Below are 20,205 nucleotides of genomic sequence, written 5' to 3'. Positions count from 1 at the left end.
AATCAAAAAATCTGTCCGGGGCCCACATTGGATGCCAAAAAGAGGACATGTCCAGGAAAACCCGGACTTACGGCAACCCCAAATTAGGTAATGAAAAAATATAATGGGAAGTGAGTTTAACAGAGGCGGATTTAGGGCAGTGCAAGCAGTCCCCCCAAGCTGAGGGGGACAGCACAACTATGGAGCATGCACAAAATGGAAGGCAAGAGGCGGAGCGTGCCAAATTTTGACCTCGTACAAAGCACTGCTGAAATTTGAAAGACCAGAGTCCGCCTGTTGGGTTGGACTGAGGAGGAATGGTGGGAGCCGCCCCCCCTTCTCCTGAACTTCCTGAGAACAGGACGACAGTATAGATTTAGAACATTGGTTTGCAGAAGGGCATAGTTCAGAGGCTGCAGAGGGGAGAAGCTGGGAAATATTGGAAGAGGAACAGCAGGGAGAAGAAGCACCAGGAGAGAGACAGCTGATGGACTCAGTGCCTTTGGAGAGCATTCCTGACCACCACCACCCCGGACCAAGCAAGTATTGAGAGTAGTAGAACAGAAAGCTCAAAGGCAGAAAGCTCAGATTGGCCGATGCAGGGGTGATGTAGAACAGGAGAGACGTAAGGGGTGGGGTTTTACTTGGAGCAATGCCATTAACTAGGGGAGGCTGCATTCCTTCATCTCTCACTGTGAATATTGAATAAATTAATTGGTAAGATCTTTTATTGTCTATCTGATTCTTGGCTGCCACTGTGGGAGGGATCAAATTCCCCGAAGCCTGGCAAATGCTCGGAGTATTTTCTTTCTGTTTGGGGGGGCTGCCGAAATGTTTTTTCTCAGTACTTGGTTGGTGGTGTGAAACTAAGCATGCTCGGAGTATTTTTGTTTTGTTTTGTTTTGTAGTCCATGGAAGCTTATTAATAATAAATTTGTTAGACTTTAAGGGCATAATTTTGGTTCCTTATTTTATGTATTCCTATTTGAGGGGGGAGGGGGACCCCTATTTTGAGAACTGCAACAGAACCTCCCTGCCACTTTAATTTGGCCTTGGGTAAAAGGAGAGCTACTCACCTTGGATTCAGTTGCGATGATAAGAGGCTGGCAGGTGAGTGTGATGCTCTCTTCCAGTGAGCTGCTGGCATTTATACGGATCTCCTTACACCCCCGCAACCATTAAATAGATTTGCATTTCTAAATCAGCAAAAAAAATTGATTAAAACAAATTTACATAACGAAAACAGTGCGAGGCAAAACCTGGTCATTTGTAATAATAAACCTAATTATCACAGGTGACTACATATGCTGCAGATATGACTTTGTATAATTACATATATTTCAACTGCTGCAAACAGGTGGATTACGACACACCCTTTCAGCAATGAAGATGTTTGTGCCTTGTCAGTGTGCTCACGGAACTCCAAATAATGACTCTCGAAAACATCCCCATTATAGAACTACTGTATCCCTTAAAGCCAATATTATTTTACTAAGGGAATCCATTGAAAGAATGGGTGTCCCTTTAGGCTGGAAATGAAAAGGGTTGCTTCCTTATTCCCCAAATTCCCCTTGAATGCCCTCTGGTGCTGTGAAAAATGACAGGCTTTGAGCACACTGGACAGTATTCAGTTAATGTGTCTGGTCAGCAAAAGGATTTCCACTTGCACGATGGGACTTCCACCTTCCCCAAGACCTTTGGAGGAGGAGGACTTTGGTATATTTGGTCAGGATTCCTTGTTTGCTCTATTTGTACATTATTTTATTTGCTACTCAGCTATTTTGATTAGTTTGCAATTTTGTTGATTTTGTTTTGCAAAGGGTGGGGCAGAAGAAGAAGAAGAGTTTGGATTAGATATCCCGCTTTATCACTACCCAAAGGAGTCTCAAAGCGGCTCACAATCTCCTTTCCCTTCCTCCCCCACAACAAACACTCTGTGAGGTGGGTGGGGCTGAGAGACTTCAAAGAAGTGTGACTAGCCCAAGGTCACCCAGCAGCTGCATGTGGAGGAGCGGAGACACGAACCCAGTTCCCCAGATTACAAGTCTAACGCTCTTAACCACTACACCACACTGGCAGAAATAATGTCTGCATAGGTAGGTCTACATGGGCATAAATCTTGGGAACAAAATAATAAAAATAAAGAGAAGATGAACAATATGCAGATATTACAACACCATCTAAATAGATCCAGTAAACAACAAATTAAAAATTCTGTCATAATGTAAACAAAGCCACAGTGCCAAAAATTAAGATTCCCAATTTAACCATTCACGTGCCACTAGACAGCACAGCTGGAAACATGCAAATTATCCAGTCTTTATCGTGGTGGCTAGCGTTGCCATATTTCAAGAGGTAAAAATCCGGACACAAAAAGTTGTTGAGCTTTTTTAAGGCAATCGCCCAATAGCCCCTCTGTCCATGCCAGAGCCTGAGCCTGAAACCAATTGCCCGGGTCCTTTGCACGAGAACCTGAGTCTGAACCAAATCTAGGACATCTGCTTTAAAATGTAAAATCCCCCCTGGATGGGCATGTAAGACCCCCTAAAAGGGGACATGTCTGGGAATTCCTGGATGGATCGCAACCCTAGACAATGCCCCAGAATGACACTAGGCATCTCCTCTGAAGATAAGATGCAGACCCATTTCATGGAACAAGGAAGACGGCATTTATATCAAGGAAGAAAATACTTGACTTAGATGGGAATTGACTGGTAAATCATTCATTATACATCCCACACACTGCTGGAGTGTTTGGACACATCCAGTGTTAGTTTTTCCCCCCTGTGCCAGTGAGCTTAGGGTTGCCATATTTCAAAAACTTTTGCAAAATCACCGACATCGGCTGCCCCACATCCAGATTTCCTTGGACATTTGAACGATTTCTGCCTGGACACTGCTTGCGGCTGCAGTGTTCCGGATATGTCCAGGAAATTCTGGACGTATGGCAACCCTAAGTGAGCTGCCATTTCACTTCCTACAATGTTTGGACAGTGTCATTGTATGGTTTGGTCACTAGGTGGCAATGGAGTTATTTATGTCTAGATAGGAGCCAGAAATGTCTTCTTCTCCAGTTGTTGTTTAAGAGAGACAAGTTGCTAGGCAAGAACTTCATTATGTAATGTTAGCTTTCCATGGCAGCCTGGGCATTGTGGGAAATGTAAAGAGCAGCTTCCAGCCACCCAGCCACCCAGCTTCCTGTGCTCCCTCATCCCCACTCCTGCCACTGCCACCGAGTGAAAACATGAGCAGGGGACCACTGGTGGGAGGCATGCTCCCTCCCCTACTGTTTCTAAAAGAACTGGATGTTCCCATCTGCTTTTAATTCATGCGGCTATTCTATTTAATAATAACAAGTGAAGAGTCATTGATTTTTAGTGCTAGTACTCACTGGTAAGGAGTACCATCACTTTTTCTTTGTATCCCATGATAGCCATTTTTTTCTGGGACACATGACAAGTTTATCAATAGATTACTATGGGCACCTAAATTTTTTAAAACCAAAAATATGTGCTCTCTCCTTTTTTTCCCTTTCTCTTTGCATATATAGAATCATAGAATCATAGAGTTGGAAGAGACCACAAGGGCCATCCAGTCCAACCCCCTGCCAAGCAGGAAACACCATCAAAGCATTCCTGACATATAGCCGTCAAGCCTCCGCTTAAAGACCTCCAAAGAAGGAGACTCCACTACAGTCCTTTGCAGCAAATTCCACTGCCAAACAGCTCTTACTGTCAGGAAGTTCTTCCTAATGTTTAGGTGGAATCTACTTTCTTGTAGTTTGAATCCATTGCTCCATGTCCGCTTCTCTGGAGCAGCAGAAAACAACCTTTCTCCCTCCTCTATATGACATCCTTTTATATATTTGAACATGGCTATCATATCACCCCTTAACCTTCTCTTCTCCAGGCTAAACTTACCCAGCTCCCTAAGCCGTTCCTCATAAGGCATCGTTTCCAGGCCTTTGACCATTTCGGTTGCCCTCCTCTGGACACGTTCCAGCTTGTCAGTATCCTTCTTGAACTGTGCTGCCAAGAACTGGACACAGTACTCCAGGTGAGGTCTGACCAGAGCAGAGTGCAGTGGTACTATTACATCTCTTGATCTAGATGCTATACTCCTATTGATGCAGCCCAGAATTGCATTGGCTTTTTTAGCTGCTGCATCACACTGTTGACTCCTAGATCCTGTTCACATGTACTGCTCTCAAGCCAGGTGTCACCCATCCTGTATTTGTGCCTTTCACACACACACCCCAAGTGTAGTACTTTACATTTCTCCCTGTTAAAATTCATCTTGTTTGCTTTGACCCAGTTCTCTAATCTGTTAAGGTCATTTTGAAGTGTGATCCTGTCCTCTGGGGTATTAGTCACCCCTCCCAATTTGGTGTCATCTGCAAACTTCATCAGGATGCCCTCAAGCCCATCATCCAAGTCATTGATAAAGATGTTGAATAAGACTGGGCCCAAGACAGAACTCTGTGGCACCCCACTAGTCACTTCTCTCCAGGATGAAGAGGAGCCATTGATGAGCACCCTTTGGGTATATAAGTGTCTCTCTCTGTGTGTGTTTTGTTAATAAAGGCATATATCATAAAGGCTCTACTGTGCCTCATTTCTGAAGGAAACACAAACCCTGGACCCCTGAGATCTTGCACCACTGTAGAGAAAGGGGTGGTGTGCAATACTGGTGTTAGAAGTGGGATCAGTGTTTCCTGGAGGAAAGGCCTGAGAGCTAAGAAGAAGTATTTATAATTTATATGTTGCCCATCTGACTGGGTTGCCCCAGCCACTCTGGGTGGCTCCCAACAAAAAAATAGTAAAAATGCAATAAACATCAGCTAGGTGTGACTGAAGTAAACAAAAAATGGAATCAAGAATAGCCACACAGATAAAGCTGATGAGGGAGCACGCATTCCCGTGATTTTCGGCGTCTGCACAGACACAATTTCTGGCACTGCAGAAGCGAGTCCCCGCGCCATGCTGCACTGTTTTAGCACAGCCCACGAGCGGGCAGCTCAGTTCGGGGGTGGGCTTGTGGGCCGGTCAAATGACCTCCGTGGGCCTTAGGTTGCTGACGACTGCGCAAGACAAAGCACCCTGCAGGAAGTTGCTCAATGTGGGGGGTGGGCAGGGGTTTGTGTTCTGCTTTCTGAGACTGTTTACTTCAATAATCCTTCCAGCAAATCTTAGCAATAGGTTTCTTTTAAATGCTGTGGACTGTGTGTATGTGTCAGGGGGACTCCCTACAGGGAGCCTCCCCCCCCGTTATCCTGACCAGCACTTCGCCCAGTGACAGCACGAGCAGCGAGTCAGGAGGAGGGAATGAGGAATGGAGCGGAATGGAGAGAGGGCTCAGTGAGGCGTCTGAGCCCTGGCAACGCTCTGGTCGAGGGTCAGCGGATGAGGGGCTCAGCGAGACGTCGGAGCCCAGGTGCTGCCCTAGCCAGCAAGAGGGGAGACCTTTCCTTCCAGTGCCTGAATTGAGGTGCGCGCCCACACGTAGGGCGAAGGGACGGCGTTTGGGGTGCCCAGGCTTTTATGCTGGCCGAAAAGCAGACGGAAGCCATTGCCGAGTTCTGAAAGTGAGTAGGCGGTCATGTTTTTCTGATATCTCTGCACTGTAAATAGTATGCACAATAAAACTCTTAAACACAGCACGGACTGGAGCGTCTTTACTCGAGAGTAGCCGCAACAACCCCCTGACAGTATGTGTAGGTTTTTTTTACATGTTTCTGGTGGTGGGAACCCATTGATAATTTTTAGAAATTGAACTGATAAATGATTTTTAGGAATTGTTCTGTTGGCGGGGTGTGTTTTTAGAAGTTCTCCTGCACTGCAGGAGAAATAAGAAGGCATTGTGGGGCAACTTGATACTGGGAACTGTAGGAAAGGAGTGGGCTGCTACAATGTTATGGTGTTATGATTTGCTTTATAGGGTTAGTAAATGTTAGAAATAAAAATATGCTTGGATTATTAACCTGGGTGACAAATGTTATATTTAGCAGTGTTAAAATGCAGGCAGTATCAGTTACCTGATCAGGAATCACCTGGAGAGAAGAGCCATAATGCAGTATAAAAGAAAGCAATAAGTAATTAACGAAGTGGTTACTCTGGGCTGGACAGCAGAGGAGTGTGAGCCCCTTCTCCCATCAGGGGATGGTGAACAGAGGCAAAAGCCAGGTCCAGAGCTTCAGGTTTGGATGACATAGACTGGGGGTGTTGAATATAATAATTTAATTCACTGAAATTGTAAACGCTTGTGTGAGGGGCAAGGGATATCGCGAAGCCCCTCCCCTCCTGAGTTCCAGCCCCGAGCGAGGCTGAAAAGAGGGAAAGCTCCAGCTCAAGTGGGGAAACAGGAAGTGGTGTCCAAGGCTCTGGCAGGGTAGAAGAGCCATCGTCCCAGGTGGGACAGGAAGGGGGAAGGAAGGGGGGCAGGCCAGTCCCCCCAGCTCCGGAACTTCGCAGAAAGCGTCGGGGGAAGAGGATGGGTCTCCCCAAGTTGTTATGCTGGTGCAAGACGCGCCAAAAGCCACTTGGAGGTTCTGATTCAAGCTGAACAGATGTGTCTTTGTAAATAGCACTGCCATTAGCACTGTAAATACTCAGCACCAATAAAAGACAAAATGCAGAGCTGTGTAGAGTCGTTACTCTGAAGTAGCCTTCTCCGGCCACCGTGACAGCAACCTCCAAGTCTTTCTGGCTACTTGGGAGCGGCAGCGATGAGCGCGCAAGACGCTGAGCAGTGGAGGCTGGAGGCCGAAGCCGCAGCACAGGAATTACAGAAATTACAGAACCTGACAGCACAGGCACACCAGCAATTACTTGCCGCTCAGGAGGAAGCGCGAGGAACGCGGGAGGAGCTGAACAAGCTGGCAGAGCAGGTGAGAGCGAAAGATGAAACTGAGAAGCAACTAAGGGTGATGGTGGTGGAGTTACAGAAAAAGCTGGATGAGGAAAAAGCTGCGAGAGGTGGGGGGGTGCCCCAGCCCCAGCTAGTCCAAGTGAGGAGGGGACAGACCCTAGTCACCAAGTTTAGCGGCGACCCGAGAGAGTACCTAGGCTTTGAGACAGAAATAAATTATGCGCTGGAACTGCATGCGGCAGAATTCCCAGATGACGCGCACAGAGTCTCCTTTATCATAGAGCATTTGACGGGGGCCGCCAGAGAATGGGTCAGACCGCTCATCGCGCAAAAAAATAATTGCATGAAGAACGCAAAACTATTCTTAGAAGCTTTAAAAATCATGTATGCGAGTGACTCTGAAATGGAAGCCACAAAAGAAGAGCTTCATAACTTAACACAAGGAAAATCGACAGTTCGGGACTACTGGGCGAGGTTCACCATGCTAGTGCACAAACTGGGGTGGGATCTGCACAGTGAGCCAGTGAAATCAGCCTTCTACCTGGGGTTGCACTCAGACGTTAAGGATGAGCTGGCGAGAGGTCCCAAACCGCGGACTATGGATGAGTTAAGCAAAGCGGCGCTAGCGGTGGGGGTGAGACAGGAATCCAGATGGAATGACAAACAAACGACGCGCGCAGCAAAGCCTTGGTTCCCACGCTCCCAGGACAGACCACTTCACCAAACCCCACCCCAGGGCCCACCCCTAGTCCCGCCCAGACCGAGCTCAGAGCCGGAACCGATGGAGATCGGTGGAGCACGCGCGCGCGCGGGCTTTTCAAACCCCGGCGGCGCCAAGACGCAAGGAGAGAAGAGGCGGGAATTGCTTTCTCTGCAACTCCCCCCAGCATCGCGTCAAAGACTGCCCACACCGCAGGGAGTGGCAAGGAAAGGCGGGAACGGTTGTGCCCTCCCCCACTGACGTAGCACCACAGCAAGGAAACGAGACAGCCTGGCTGCAGGAGACAAGGGGCAGCAGCCAGGCACAGTTAGCACAAACCGGCCTCAACCCGCCCACCCGCACAGCGAGGAGCAGCGCCACCCCCCCCCAGAGCAGGGGTGGTTCTAGAAGTGACGCTAACGCTCCCAAATGGCTATCCCCTGACGGTCCTCGCATTAATCGATTCGGGGGCGCCGGCGAACTTCTTCTCGAGAACCTTTGCAGAAGCACACCAGATCCAACTTCTGCAGCTGGATTTCCCCCTGCACGTCTCCACCATAGACGGCAGGGAGTTGCTGGGAGGGGCCATCACCCACCAGACCCCCCCCCCATGAGAATGACGGTGGGGCGACACTCAGAGACACTGGCATTCAACGTCACCACCATCTCAGACCCCCCCATCGTCTTGGGCATGAGCTGGCTGGCGCACCATGACCCCTCCATCAGTTGGCACCAGAGATGCATCACGTTTTGATCGGACTTTTGTCTAGAACATTGCATGCAGCGCCAACCAGGGGAGGGGCCTCCCATAGCCACGGTGGCCACCATGCACATCAAGGGGGGGGGAGGCAATACCCAAACCATACTGGGACCTGCAGGAGGTCTTCAGCGAAGCGGAGTCCGACCATCTACCCCCACACAGGTCATTTGACTGTCAGATCAACCTGGTGCCAGGGGCCTCACTACCCCCCGCCAAGCTGTACTCCATGTCAGATCAGGAACTGGAGGATCTACGGGAGTTCATCGACAAGAACCTCAAGAGGGGGTTCATCAGAGAAAGCAAGGCAGCAGGGGGCAGCCCGGTCTTCTGGGTGGAAAGGAAAGACACGCAACAGCGCCGCCTGGTGGTGGATTTTAGACGGCTCAATAGCATGACGGAACCGGTGGCTTTCCCAATGCCCAGAGTGGATGATCTGCTGACAGCGGCACGCAGGGGCAAGATCTTCACCAAGCTCGATCTGAGGGGGGCGTACAACTTGATCAGGATCCGGGAAGGCGATGAGTGGAAGACTACGATGTTCACGCCTCTGGGCTCTTTTGAATATCTGGTGATGCCCTTCGGTTTGCAAGGAGGCTCAGCATGCTTCCAGGCCTTCATGCACCACGTCCTGGGGTCCCTCCTCTTCAAGAACTGCTTGGTCTTCCTAGAGGACATCCTTATATACTCCAATGACCCCGAGCAGCATGTGAAGGATGTCAGGGAGGTGTTGCAGCGCCTAAAGGAGAACCACCTGTATGTGAAGCTAGAGAAGTGCAAGTTTCACACCAGGGAAGTGGACTTCCTGGGCTACAAGCTGTCAGACAAGGGGCTAGCGATGGACAAGGACAAGGTGCAGGCCATCCTGGACTGGCACAGCCCCAGGACGCGCAAAGATGCCCAACGCCTACTAGGCTTCGCCAACTTCTACAGGAAGTTCATCAAGAACTTCTCTCGCGTTACGGCTCCCATCACGGACTGCCTGAGAGGCAAGCAGAAGTTCAGATGGACACCAGAGGCGCAAGCAGCGTTCGAAAGCCTCAAGAGGGTGTTCGCCTCAGACCAGAACTTGTTCTACGTGGTGCAGGATGCGCCCCTACGCGTGGAGACAGATGCTTCAGACAGAGCTGTGGGCGCCATTTTGCTGCAACTGGACGCCAACAGAGAGTGGAGACCCTGTGCCTTCTTCTCCAGAAAGCTGACCCAGCCGGAGCGCAACTACACGGTGTTTGATAAGGAGCTTCTCGCGATCCACTCTGCTTTCCAGCACTGGAGACACTTCCTGGTGGGCGCCAAGCACCCCATTCAGGTGTGCACGGACCACAAGAACCTGGAGTTCTGGAGAACGGCCAGGGTGCTCAACCAGCGGCAGATACGGTGGGCAGAGTTCTTCTCGCACTTCAACTTCTCCATCCACTACATACCGGGGAGCAGAATGTCAGGGCGGATGCCCTATCCCGTAAGCCAGAGTACATGGAGGAGGAGTTGCCCCCAGCACCCAGGCACATTTTCCCCCCGTCCGCATGGTCCTGCGGAGCAGCAGTGGTGAGCGAGGCAGAACTCACAGCACTGACGGCAGCAGATGAGTTTGCCACCCGCATCTTCAGAGAGCTGCGAGGGGGGAGGGAGCAGGCAAAAGACTTTGAGGAAAGGAGGGGGTTGCTTTTTTACAGGGGAGCCCTGTACCTGCCCACCAACCAGCTCAGAGGTAAGGTCCTCAAGCAGATGCACGACAACCCGACGGCGGGTCATTTTGGAAGGGACAAAACCACTCACCTAGTCATGAGACACTTCTGGTGGCCAGGGGTGCGGGAAGATGTTCGGGACTATGTAAGGGGCTGTGACATATGCCAGCGAGCAAAGGTGGTCAGAGCACCACCAGCAGGGTTGCTGGAGCCATTAGCCACACCACACAGGCCGTGGGAAGTAGTGTCCATGGACTTCATCACAGACCTGCCGTCGTCCAGGGGCAAGACCGCAGTGTTGGTGGTGGTGGACCTCATGTCCAAAATGTGCCATTTTATACCGTGTGCCAGGGCGGTCTCTGCAGAAGAGACAGCCAAACTGTTTGTTGACCACGTATTCAGACTGCATGGATTACCTTTAAGAGTTATCTCGGATCGAGGCCGCCAATTTGTTTCCAGGTTCTGGAGGCGGCTCATGAACCTCCTGCAGGTGGAGGTCAGCTTGTCGACGGCTCGGCACCCGCAGACCAATGGACAGGCGGAGAGGGTCAACGCAATTCTGCAGCAGTACCTGAGATGCTACGTCAGCCAGCGGCAAACGGACTGGGTGGATCGCCTGCCACTGGCAGAATTTGCCTACAACAATGCGGTGCACGTCTCCACAGGGGTGTCGCCCTTTAAGGCCAACTACGGGCGCGACCTCAGATCCTTCCCGGAGAGGGAGGGGGAGGAGGAGGAGGAGGGCCCACAGGCAGAGGATTGGGCAGAGGAACTGGAGACGGTGCACCAGCAGCTCAGAGAACACTTGGAGAGGGCCAAAGAAGCGTACAAGAAGGGGGCAGATCGCCACAGGCGACCGGGGGAGGCCATCAGGGTGGGGGACAAGGTTTGGTTGTCCTCGGAGGGCCTTCCCACCAGAGGGAGGTGCAAGAAGCTGGCACCCAGAAGGTTGGGCCCCTTCACGGTCACGCAGCAGGTAAACCCGGTGGCATACAGGCTGGCACTGCCAGAGGACATGAGGGTGCACCCAGTGTTTCATAGATCGCTGCTGTCTCCGTACAGGGAAAGTAGCAGGTTCCGAGGCAGCGCACAGACCCCCGAGGGAGGGGGGGAGAGTGGAGGCAGGGAGCCACTCAATGAAGCAACGGCCATCCTTGATTCACGAAGGGGGGTGGGGGGCCTGGAGTACCTCATGGCATGGGAGGACGCCCCGCCATCCCAAAATGAATGGGTCCCAGCCACCCAGATACAAGAGGAATTCTTAGTGGAAGAATTCCACGCCCTCTTCCCACACAGGCCCAAGCCCTGGCACATGGAACGGGAGTGGGAGGAGGAGGAAGCACAGGAGGGGGAAAGCAGTTCACCATGGAGATGGGAAGCAGAGTTTGAGGACACGGAGGAGGAGATATGGGCATCTCCGAGGTCCATTCAGTCAGGAGAAGAGGTGGACTGGCAGCAGATTTTCACCCCCACCAGCTCTGAGGCCACGGACTTTTTGGGCTTTCCCTCTTCCCAGGAGGAAGGAGGGGGCCAACGGGACTGGGGGGAGGTGTTCACACCAACCGGCTCGGACAGCACGGAGTTTTTAGGCTTTCAGTCACCACCGACACCCGTGCAGCCTCTAGGGAGGGGAGACGGGGGGGCCTGGGAGGGGGGTGGATGTGAGGGGCAAGGGATATCGCGAAGCCCCTCCCCTCCTGAGTTCCAGCCCAGCCCCGAGCGAGGCTGAAAAGAGGGAAAGCTCCAGCTCAAGTGGGGAAACAGGAAGTGGTGTCCAAGGCTCTGGCAGGGTAGAAGAGCCATCGTCCCAGGTGGGACAGGAAGGGGGAAGGAAGGGGGCAGGCCAGTCCCCCCAACTCCGGAACTTCGCAGAAAGCGTCGGGGGAAGAGGATGGGTCTCCCCAAGTTGTTATGCTGGCGCAAGACGCGCCAAAAGCCACTTGGAGGTTCTGATTCAAGCTGAACAGATGTGTCTTTGTAAATAGCACTGCCATTAGCACTGTAAATACTCAGCACCAATAAAAGACAAAATGCAGAGCTGTGTAGAGTCGTTACTCTGAAGTAGCCTTCTCTGGCCACCGTGACAGCTTGTATGCATTATTATGTGTTTAAACTTGAATGATTGGTATGTGAATTCTGGAGAGTTTTCTGGTAGTTCACACGTGATTGGCTAACATTGGTCACATGGTGAAGGAGAGACTCCATTTTATATGAAGCAAGATAACTGTGTTTTAGAATCCACTGTGAACACTGCTAAGTTGAATCGAGTGTTGGAGTGCTTCTTCTCTGCTTGAAAGAAAGAGAGCAAAGCTGCAGGAGAAGGTAAAAGTGGACATCTCTCATAGGCGCTGCAACACATGGCCTAACTGAGACACTGCCTTTAGACCAAAGCCTGCTGCACCTATGAAAGGAGCAAAGGACCTTCTCCATTGTTAGATACTTCCAGGAGCTATCCAGCACCCTTCTGGCCCAGAGCTACCAGACAGTGCAGAGAGCACTAGAATCCATGGATGAGCTGCTGGAATACATAGAGCACAACACACATACCGCTCTCTTGGCTGCTGGTGCCTTTCAAAGTCACTGCCAAGCTTCCTGTTGAAGCTTCAGAACCAGAGGAGTGTAATGCTGGAACTCCCTCCACAGTAAAGCAAGGTTGTATATATGTGTAAATAAAACCATATAGACACTACAGTCTCTGCTGTGCATCATTTCTGAAGCAAAAGCAAACCCTGGGTAAGCACCTGAACCCCTGGGATCTCGCACTGCTGTGGTGATAGGGATAACATATAACATTAAGGGCTGGGCTGGGCTGGGGAGAGTCTGGTGGTTTAGATTCAGAGGCATGGGGGGGTCTGCATTTGGTCCAGAAAAGTTCCCTGCCCCTGATCCAGAGTGTATCAGGAAGTCAAACCATGCCTCCACTTGTTTAAACTCTTCCAGAGGCAATGGCTAGCTTCCAGACATCTTTTTTTCTTTCAGAGGCATTCTTAGGAAAGGAAAGGAAAAGTTTGGGGCAACTGGAGCTGCCTGTCTGTACTTCTGTGGGAAGTTTTCCTCCTAGGAAATGAATATTTTGTTGCATGATGTGGGGTCAAATACATGGTTTGGCATTTGGGTTTCAGACTCAACCTCTACCTTATTCTATGTTTGGGGAAAAGTTACTGATTTCTGTGCCCCCACCCCCAAATACCACTCATCTTGCAATGTCATGCACAACAATTCTTCAATTTTTGATATGCGAAGGAGGGGATCCTTATCTTATGGGTTGACTTTAGTCATACAAATTGTTGTCTGAGTGCCTGGGGAAGATTTGCCATCACATCCATGAGAACTCGTACTCTGCAATATATCTCACAGGAGTGAAAACTGCAAAACAAGTTTTATTAAATGCTTTGTTTATTCAGATATTGTGCAGCTTCAGTACAAAAGATGCAAGAAAGTTTCATAAGTTTCAAAGAAAAGCTATAATCTCACAAGCAACGTGGAAAGATTTTCATTTCAAAGAGCCAGACTGTAGTTTCCTGTTTCATAGTGTGGTCCAATACATGTCTCCTCAAAAATCCCACTGAATTCAGCAGGGCTTACATCCAAGTAAGTAGATCTAGCGTGGCAGCCCCATGCTGATTTCAGGCAAGATAATTCAGTAGAAGGCATACAATTTTGCTTCAATTAGTTAGGCAGATTTGCATCAGGAAAGAAGAAGACGGCTTTCATCAAGAAGCAGATTCCAGAATAGCGCCATTTTCCTGACTTCAGGTTCCACCCCGGTGTTCCATTCAGAAAATGTTTGTTGTGGCCCGAAGAAGTGCAGCTTCTTCCATCGTAGTACTATAGTGCAGGGGGAAATGCACTTACCGAATATTGTCATTTATCAAACATCTTATTGAAAAGATGTAAAATGACAGGAGAAGGCAGGTAGAGCAACAATCTTATAAAACATTATTGTCATACCATGAAAATTAAGCCCGTCACCCAATGAAAGTTCTCTTTGTCCAAAGCAATGCAAAGGTTGGCCTTGCTGAGTAAAGAGGAGAGGGGAAAACAATATGCTTCTATAAAATATTTTCCGTATCCATTTTCCATTGATTTTGTTGCACGAACTCTTCCTTTATTCCGGCTTAGCAAATCTTCCAAGAGCAATGATGCTCTGGGTGCAATTGTGCCGGATGAAATAGAGGAAAGGATGGTCAGCCAGAAATTCCACAGGTTCCCGACGTGGACGCCTATCCTTGGTGCAAGGGACTGCCTCTGGTTCTTCACCACCCTCCTCATCAATCTCGATAGCAGCATCATGGACCAGCTGAGTCAGAGCCACGCCTTCTGTTGTGGTTGCTCCAGAGAAATCGGCCTTTTCGTGATCAGACAGATCTGGCAGATTCAGGTATTCGTTGGCTTCAATGCTCTTCTCGGAGCTGAACTTGGGAATGGCCACATCCACCTCGATGGCCTTCAGATGACAGGACAGGTCAAGCAGATGCTCATGGCTAAGTCCATCTTCCAGCTAGAGGAACACATAGAAGTTACAGTGATATCATTCCAGTCCCAGATTGAATCAAAACAAGGGTAAATACAATAAGAAAAATAAATAAACAGACTTTTTCCATACCAGTATTCATTCCATACCATGCCATGCCATACCATACCATTATTGAAATTGAGGGCCAGTGGTGGCTAAAACACCATGGACAGTATCATAAGAATGGAAAGACCATTTACCTGTTCAAGAGCTTCTGCATTGCAGTCTACCGGCAGCAGTAGAACGAAGGTCAGTTCATTGTCCTTGTAGGGGATCTCAAGAACTTGGACTTGAACATTGCATAGGTCAATTGTCCCTGCATTGTAGACACCCTTCCTGTGCATCAGCTGCACGCTGTGGCATTCCTTCTGTGAAGAAAATGAAAAAAGTAAATATTTAAAAAGAGAGAAGGAACTTAGTTTGCTTTGGGAAGTTCTTTCTTTCATTCTCTCAGTGGCTTCTATTGGGAAAGGTTAATTGCAGAGCCTTCCTTGCACCAAGTGTTTCAAGTGACCTCCATCAATACTCAATACCCAACTCCAACACTAAACATGTATTCTGGAAGTTACAAGGTACATTGTCTCTGCACTAAAGAAGCAAAGAAGCTCGGAATATGTTTCTAACTCACCTCATCTGCATGATGAGGGTAAAAGGGGGCTTCTTCTGTGAGCTCTTTGTCAAATTTCACTTCCCATTGTCCTTTGAAGAAGAGAGCATTCACCAGCAGGAGCTGAACCAGGCAGTCAAAGCTGTCCTTGGGGAGAAGGTCCTTGATTTTACCTGGAAAAGAAATTGTTACAATAGGTTTTGGGGGTGGGGGCAGGTTTTAACTACTCTACTGCATTCCTCCAAATTAAAGGTGAGCATACAATTTGTAGCTCACAATTGATGGAGAATGAATGGAACAGCTTGAATAAATACTTAATTATAGCCTAAGTAGCCCTTTGCAACCGAATGGGAGCATTTAATTGTTTTTATAAGCAAATAAAATAGTAGGGGCACCAGTTTATTGCCACAAATCAATCCTACCTTTCCTCAGGTTTGAAGGAAAGCAGAGGTCACAGTGGGGTCTTAGTTTATTCTTGTGGAATAAGAAAGATTTAACTGGTTTTTTGAACAAGCATCAGAAGACCAAAGATCGGAGACCTCCATGTCATGAAAGTTATGTGAGGAAGACGTCATTAATGCACTCTGTGTTCTTACCATGGGTACGGATTTCCACCCAAAGGTTGATGAGTCTCCTTACTTCCTCGGGGGCATTATGGAAATCAACTCCATCCACTTCAGTCAAGTACAGTTTCAGAGCACAGAAAACAAATTTCTGAACAGAGCAAGAAAAATCCATGTATCAGTAAATATATAACAAAACAGAAAATGTCCAGAGCCATCTCTCGCATTTGAGTACTGCCTAATGCGCTTATAGATCTCTCTGACGGCCTGGGAATGAGGCACAGCTTTGACCGGCACCAGTAGATGATGAATCCATTTATGGTAGAATACAGTTTATTGCAGGTTGCAATGTGCACTTGGTTCTCCCATAGGGGCCAAAATTAGCATTACCTGGATGAAGGCAATGTCCTTGTTTCCATAGAGCTTGTTGGCAAAGCTCAGGGTATAGTTGGTGCTGGGCTCATTAAGAGTTGCAAGGATTTTGCTGAATGCCGTATGGATTCCTTCAGGCTTCTCACACTCATAGCAGGGAACATCCTAAGGATTCAAAAAGAAGAAGGTTAATTCTCAGGACACTTGGCTGCTAATCTTCTTAAGGGTATATCTTGTGAGAAAGAAATCTTACAGACTTCTCTTAAGTAACAATGCTTGCTTGAAAGTCATATTGAACTCAGGAATGCCTACTTTGAAATAAACATTCATCACATCTGAATCCCTCCAGGTAGCCCAGCACATCTTTCTTGTGATTTACTCAATTTTATGCTCACAGCAACCCTCTGATATACGTTAGATGGGCAATGATGGTGACTGACCCAACATCACCCAGTGAACTTCACATCTAAGCAAGTTTCATTCCTAAGCAGTTTCATTCCTGTGTTTGTGTGCAATTATTATTATTATTTAGATGAAACTCTCCAGATGCTTCACAACTTACGCGTCTAGGACAACGTGGCTCAGGCTCAGGCTCAGGGCAAGGAGCTGGACGGTGAATGACTCGTCTTTTGTCACAAGGTTTGGGTTCAGGACGGGGTCTTGGTTTGGCACCACCAGCGCCTTGGGTCTGCAATAAAGTTATAAAATGCCTGCATCCATAGGTAGTTCAATCCCAGCCCATTTACAATACAGGAATAAGAAATATTGGCATGAAACCAAATTAGTCTTTCAAGCATCAGCAAATCCTTGTTCTGATGTTGCACTGATATCAGACACATACATTCATGATCTAATCCTCCTTCATCTCAAGGAGTGATGTAAACTTCACATCCAATTATTTTGTTGCAAATATATTTACGAAAATGACGTTTGCATTTTTAAGAGCTGATTCAATGCTCAAGGCCCCTTTTCTTCCTTTAGAGACGTTTTTGCCCAACAGGCATGGATTTGATGTTGAGATAACAGAAGACAATACTAATATGCAAGCTGGGTTCTTTGGGGAGGGGAGGGATATTCCTAATCTTTATCCAAGCATTCTTCTACATACCCTTCTTAGTCTGGTTGTTGATTGTCCAAGGCTCCTGCTTCTGGGTTTGTCACACTCTTTCACTTCATCCCAATGCAGGACCTTGAATGAAAGTGGAATATTGCTTCAGTTGCACAGGCAATATTATAACAGCAGCACTTATTATCCTGATATGTATTTAGGGACGATTCACATGACTCTTATATAATATGTCATGGATATCTTCCTGCATAGAAATGATTCGACATATTGTTTTGAAAACTACAAATTTGGAAGATTCCATTTTAAATGTCTCCTCAACCAAATTTCTACTCCATGCCTGGTGATTCAATATTATTTGATCTCTGCACATTTATGGGATTTTGTGCAGAGGCGTTGACTGTTACTGGATCAAGCCACAGTGAAGTCATTCTTTTTCTCAACTTGTATCAAATTTGACCAGTGATGGAAAGGTATCTGCTGATGAACCCAGTTTGAAGGCTGCATCTCTACTGCTTGATTAGACCCACCTTCTCGATCTGAGGTGCTTGTTCACAACCAGATCCATAAGCGAGTAGGCCCAGGCCTGAGGTGAGGTTCACAGGGGAGAACAAGAGGTTGTCGCATGGGTGTTCAGTGGTCAACACTTTGAAAAAGTCGACAGCGAATTTAGCATTGGCTTCAGGCAGGGTGGTCATGATGGAATTCAAAAGCTCTGAGGGAAGACCAAAACGGCTCATCATTTCAGGATCCTTCAGAATACAGATATACTTGTTCCTACTTCTGCACTGCAATACATTCTATCACCAAACCCACAGTTTAGAAGAAGTACTCATGACAAAAGAACTGCGGTAAAGATGCACATCACCCAAAGCAAGGCTGCATGGATGCTTGAAAGGAGAGCTGCTTACCTTGGCTTCAGTTGTGATGATAGGAGTCTGGCAGGTGAGTGTGATGCTCTCCTGCTGTGAGATGCTGGTATTTATACTGATCTTCTTACACCCCCACAACCATTAAACTAGTTTGCATTTTCTGGATCTGCAAAAAATTAGATTAATTCAAATTTACATAATGAAAACAGTACGATGCAAAAACTGGACATTTCTAATGATCAGAGGTAATCATCTTGGATTGCCACATATACTCCCTATATGACTTTGCTTAATTATGTATACTTCATATACTGCAAAGTGCAGGCACAATGTGACACACCCTGTCACCATTGGTGTATTGTCAGTGTGTCCCAAAGCACTCCAAATATCCCCTTGATGCTATCACTTAAAACCAAGTTTCCCCCCAAGAGACTCCATTGAAAGAATGTGTGTCCCTATGTTGCATGAAAGGCAGAGGGTTCCTTTCTTATTCCCCACACAACCCTACATGTGCTATGAAAAATATCTGTAAGAAATCGAAAATGATCACAGCAGGGCAGTGGGTATGAATTCACCACTGGAGGAAATGGTGAGGATCATCAATGAGATGTTTTTAAAAACAGACTGGGGAAATTTGTGGGAAATGTTTCTATCAGTCAAAATGACTCAATGAAATGCCCGAGTCCAAAAGGACTATAGTTCCAAATACAATTCAAGATGCTGAGCATGAGTGGCAGAGGAGAGCTGTTGTTGTTGTTTTACATATATGCCACCTTTCAAGAAACACCAGACTGAACATTGCTCAAAACAGAAGGATGTATCAGATATAACTTTAGTTCTACCTATCTGGGTTCTTTGTATGTCGTAACATCTGGAGAGTCATCACTTGCTATGTGCTTTTAACTTTTAGGGTTCACAAACTACATCCATCCTGGGGTAGCTTGTTATTCACATAGCTTAGAACAACAACAACAAAATCTAAAATATGACCAATGTCCCAAAGAGCAGTCAGGAGAAGCAGGACTAGGATAAACAGGCTGTTCTGTGATCTGCTAGAATTCATCCAGATAATTCATTGTGCCATGAACTATTTAATACATATGGAGCTCTGAATATCATTCATGTTTCTGCTCTGAATATCCTCATTTAATATTTTCAGTTCCAATCCTGGGCACAAAGTAATAAAAGTAAAGAGAAGAATAACAAGATACAAATACTACAAAATCATGTAAACTGGTCCAACAAACAAACAAAAATGATGTCATAAGGTAAACAAGCAAAACTACAATGTCAAAAATTGAAGTTTTCAGTATAACCAATTGCTTATCACTAGTCAGTGACAGAGCAGCTGGAACATGCCAATGATCCACCATTTCTTATGCCTGTCCTTTCTCTCACATTGCTAGTCATCTCCCCTGAGGATAAAACACAGACCCATTTTGTGGAAGGAAAAGGACATCTATATCAAGGAAGAAATCACTTGACATAGATGGGAATTGACTGAAAATAGATTAATTCTACACCTTGCACAGTACTGGAGGGAGTTTGGGCACACCGAGTGTTAGTTCATTTCTATGTTAGCAAGCGCCCTCTTAATTCCCGAATGGTTCGGACAGTGTCATTATATGATTTAGTCACTAGGTGGCAATGGAGTTATTGATATCTACCTTGGAGTCAGAAATTTCTCGTTACTCTTCCGTTCTTGTTTAAGTGAGACAAGCTGCTAGGCAAGCACTTCATTAAGATGTCCTCTAGGCCTTCTATGGCAGGTTGGGCATTGTGGGAAATGTACTCATTTCTGCCACTGCCACCAAGGAAAAGCATGAGCAAGGGACCACCAGTGGGAGGTGTGCTCCCTCCCCTATTATTTCTGAAGGGGGCTTCAAAGAACTGGATGCTCCAGTCTGCTTTTAATTCATGCTGTTATTATATTTAAGAATTAAGAATAGCTGAATTTACAGATTACTTGATCTCTAGCAGTGGGGTGTGGATGCAGTGCCGTAGCATGGGTTGCTGGTGCCTGGGACAGGGCAAGTGTTGGACTGGACAGCTGGGGTAGAGGCATGTGCTGAGGAATGTGCACCAAGCCCGTGAGGCACATGGCTCACATGGCTGCCACTGCTGGTGGTGATGACTGTGACAGATTGGCCTGGTGGGCAAAAGAACTCCAGGGTGCAGAGAGTTTAAACCCCAACCTCCTGGATAAATGACGCATTCCATT

General features: G+C 47.6%; 2 protein-coding genes across 2 annotated transcripts; both read right to left on the bottom strand.

The window, feature by feature from the left end:
• Positions 1-14,096: 14,096 nt before the first annotated feature.
• LOC148684757 (serpin B5-like) lies at positions 14,097-14,629 on the bottom strand. The gene is made up of 2 exons (XM_088676121.1): positions 14,612-14,629; positions 14,097-14,489 (listed from the first exon to the last, which is right to left on the bottom strand). Exons 1-2 carry the CDS (start codon positions 14,627-14,629, stop codon positions 14,097-14,099), a joined length of 411 nt encoding a protein of 136 aa, XP_088532247.1.
• A 1,037-nt stretch (positions 14,630-15,666) lies between these two features.
• LOC118090134 (serpin B3-like) lies at positions 15,667-17,810 on the bottom strand. Its single transcript, XM_060278239.2, has 3 exons — positions 17,643-17,810; positions 16,065-16,211; positions 15,667-15,825 (listed from the first exon to the last, which is right to left on the bottom strand). The coding sequence occupies exons 1-3, from the start codon at positions 17,808-17,810 to the stop codon at positions 15,667-15,669; spliced, it is 474 nt and encodes a 157-aa protein (XP_060134222.2).
• Positions 17,811-20,205: the final 2,395 nt, after the last annotated feature.

Source organism: Zootoca vivipara, chromosome 8, assembly GCF_965207765.1.
Source record: "Zootoca vivipara chromosome 8, rZooViv2.hap1.1, whole genome shotgun sequence".
Lineage (NCBI taxonomy): Eukaryota > Metazoa > Chordata > Lepidosauria > Squamata > Lacertidae > Zootoca > Zootoca vivipara.
The sequence above is the reverse complement of the archived record's forward strand: the minus strand, read 5'-3'. Positions and strand labels throughout refer to the sequence as shown.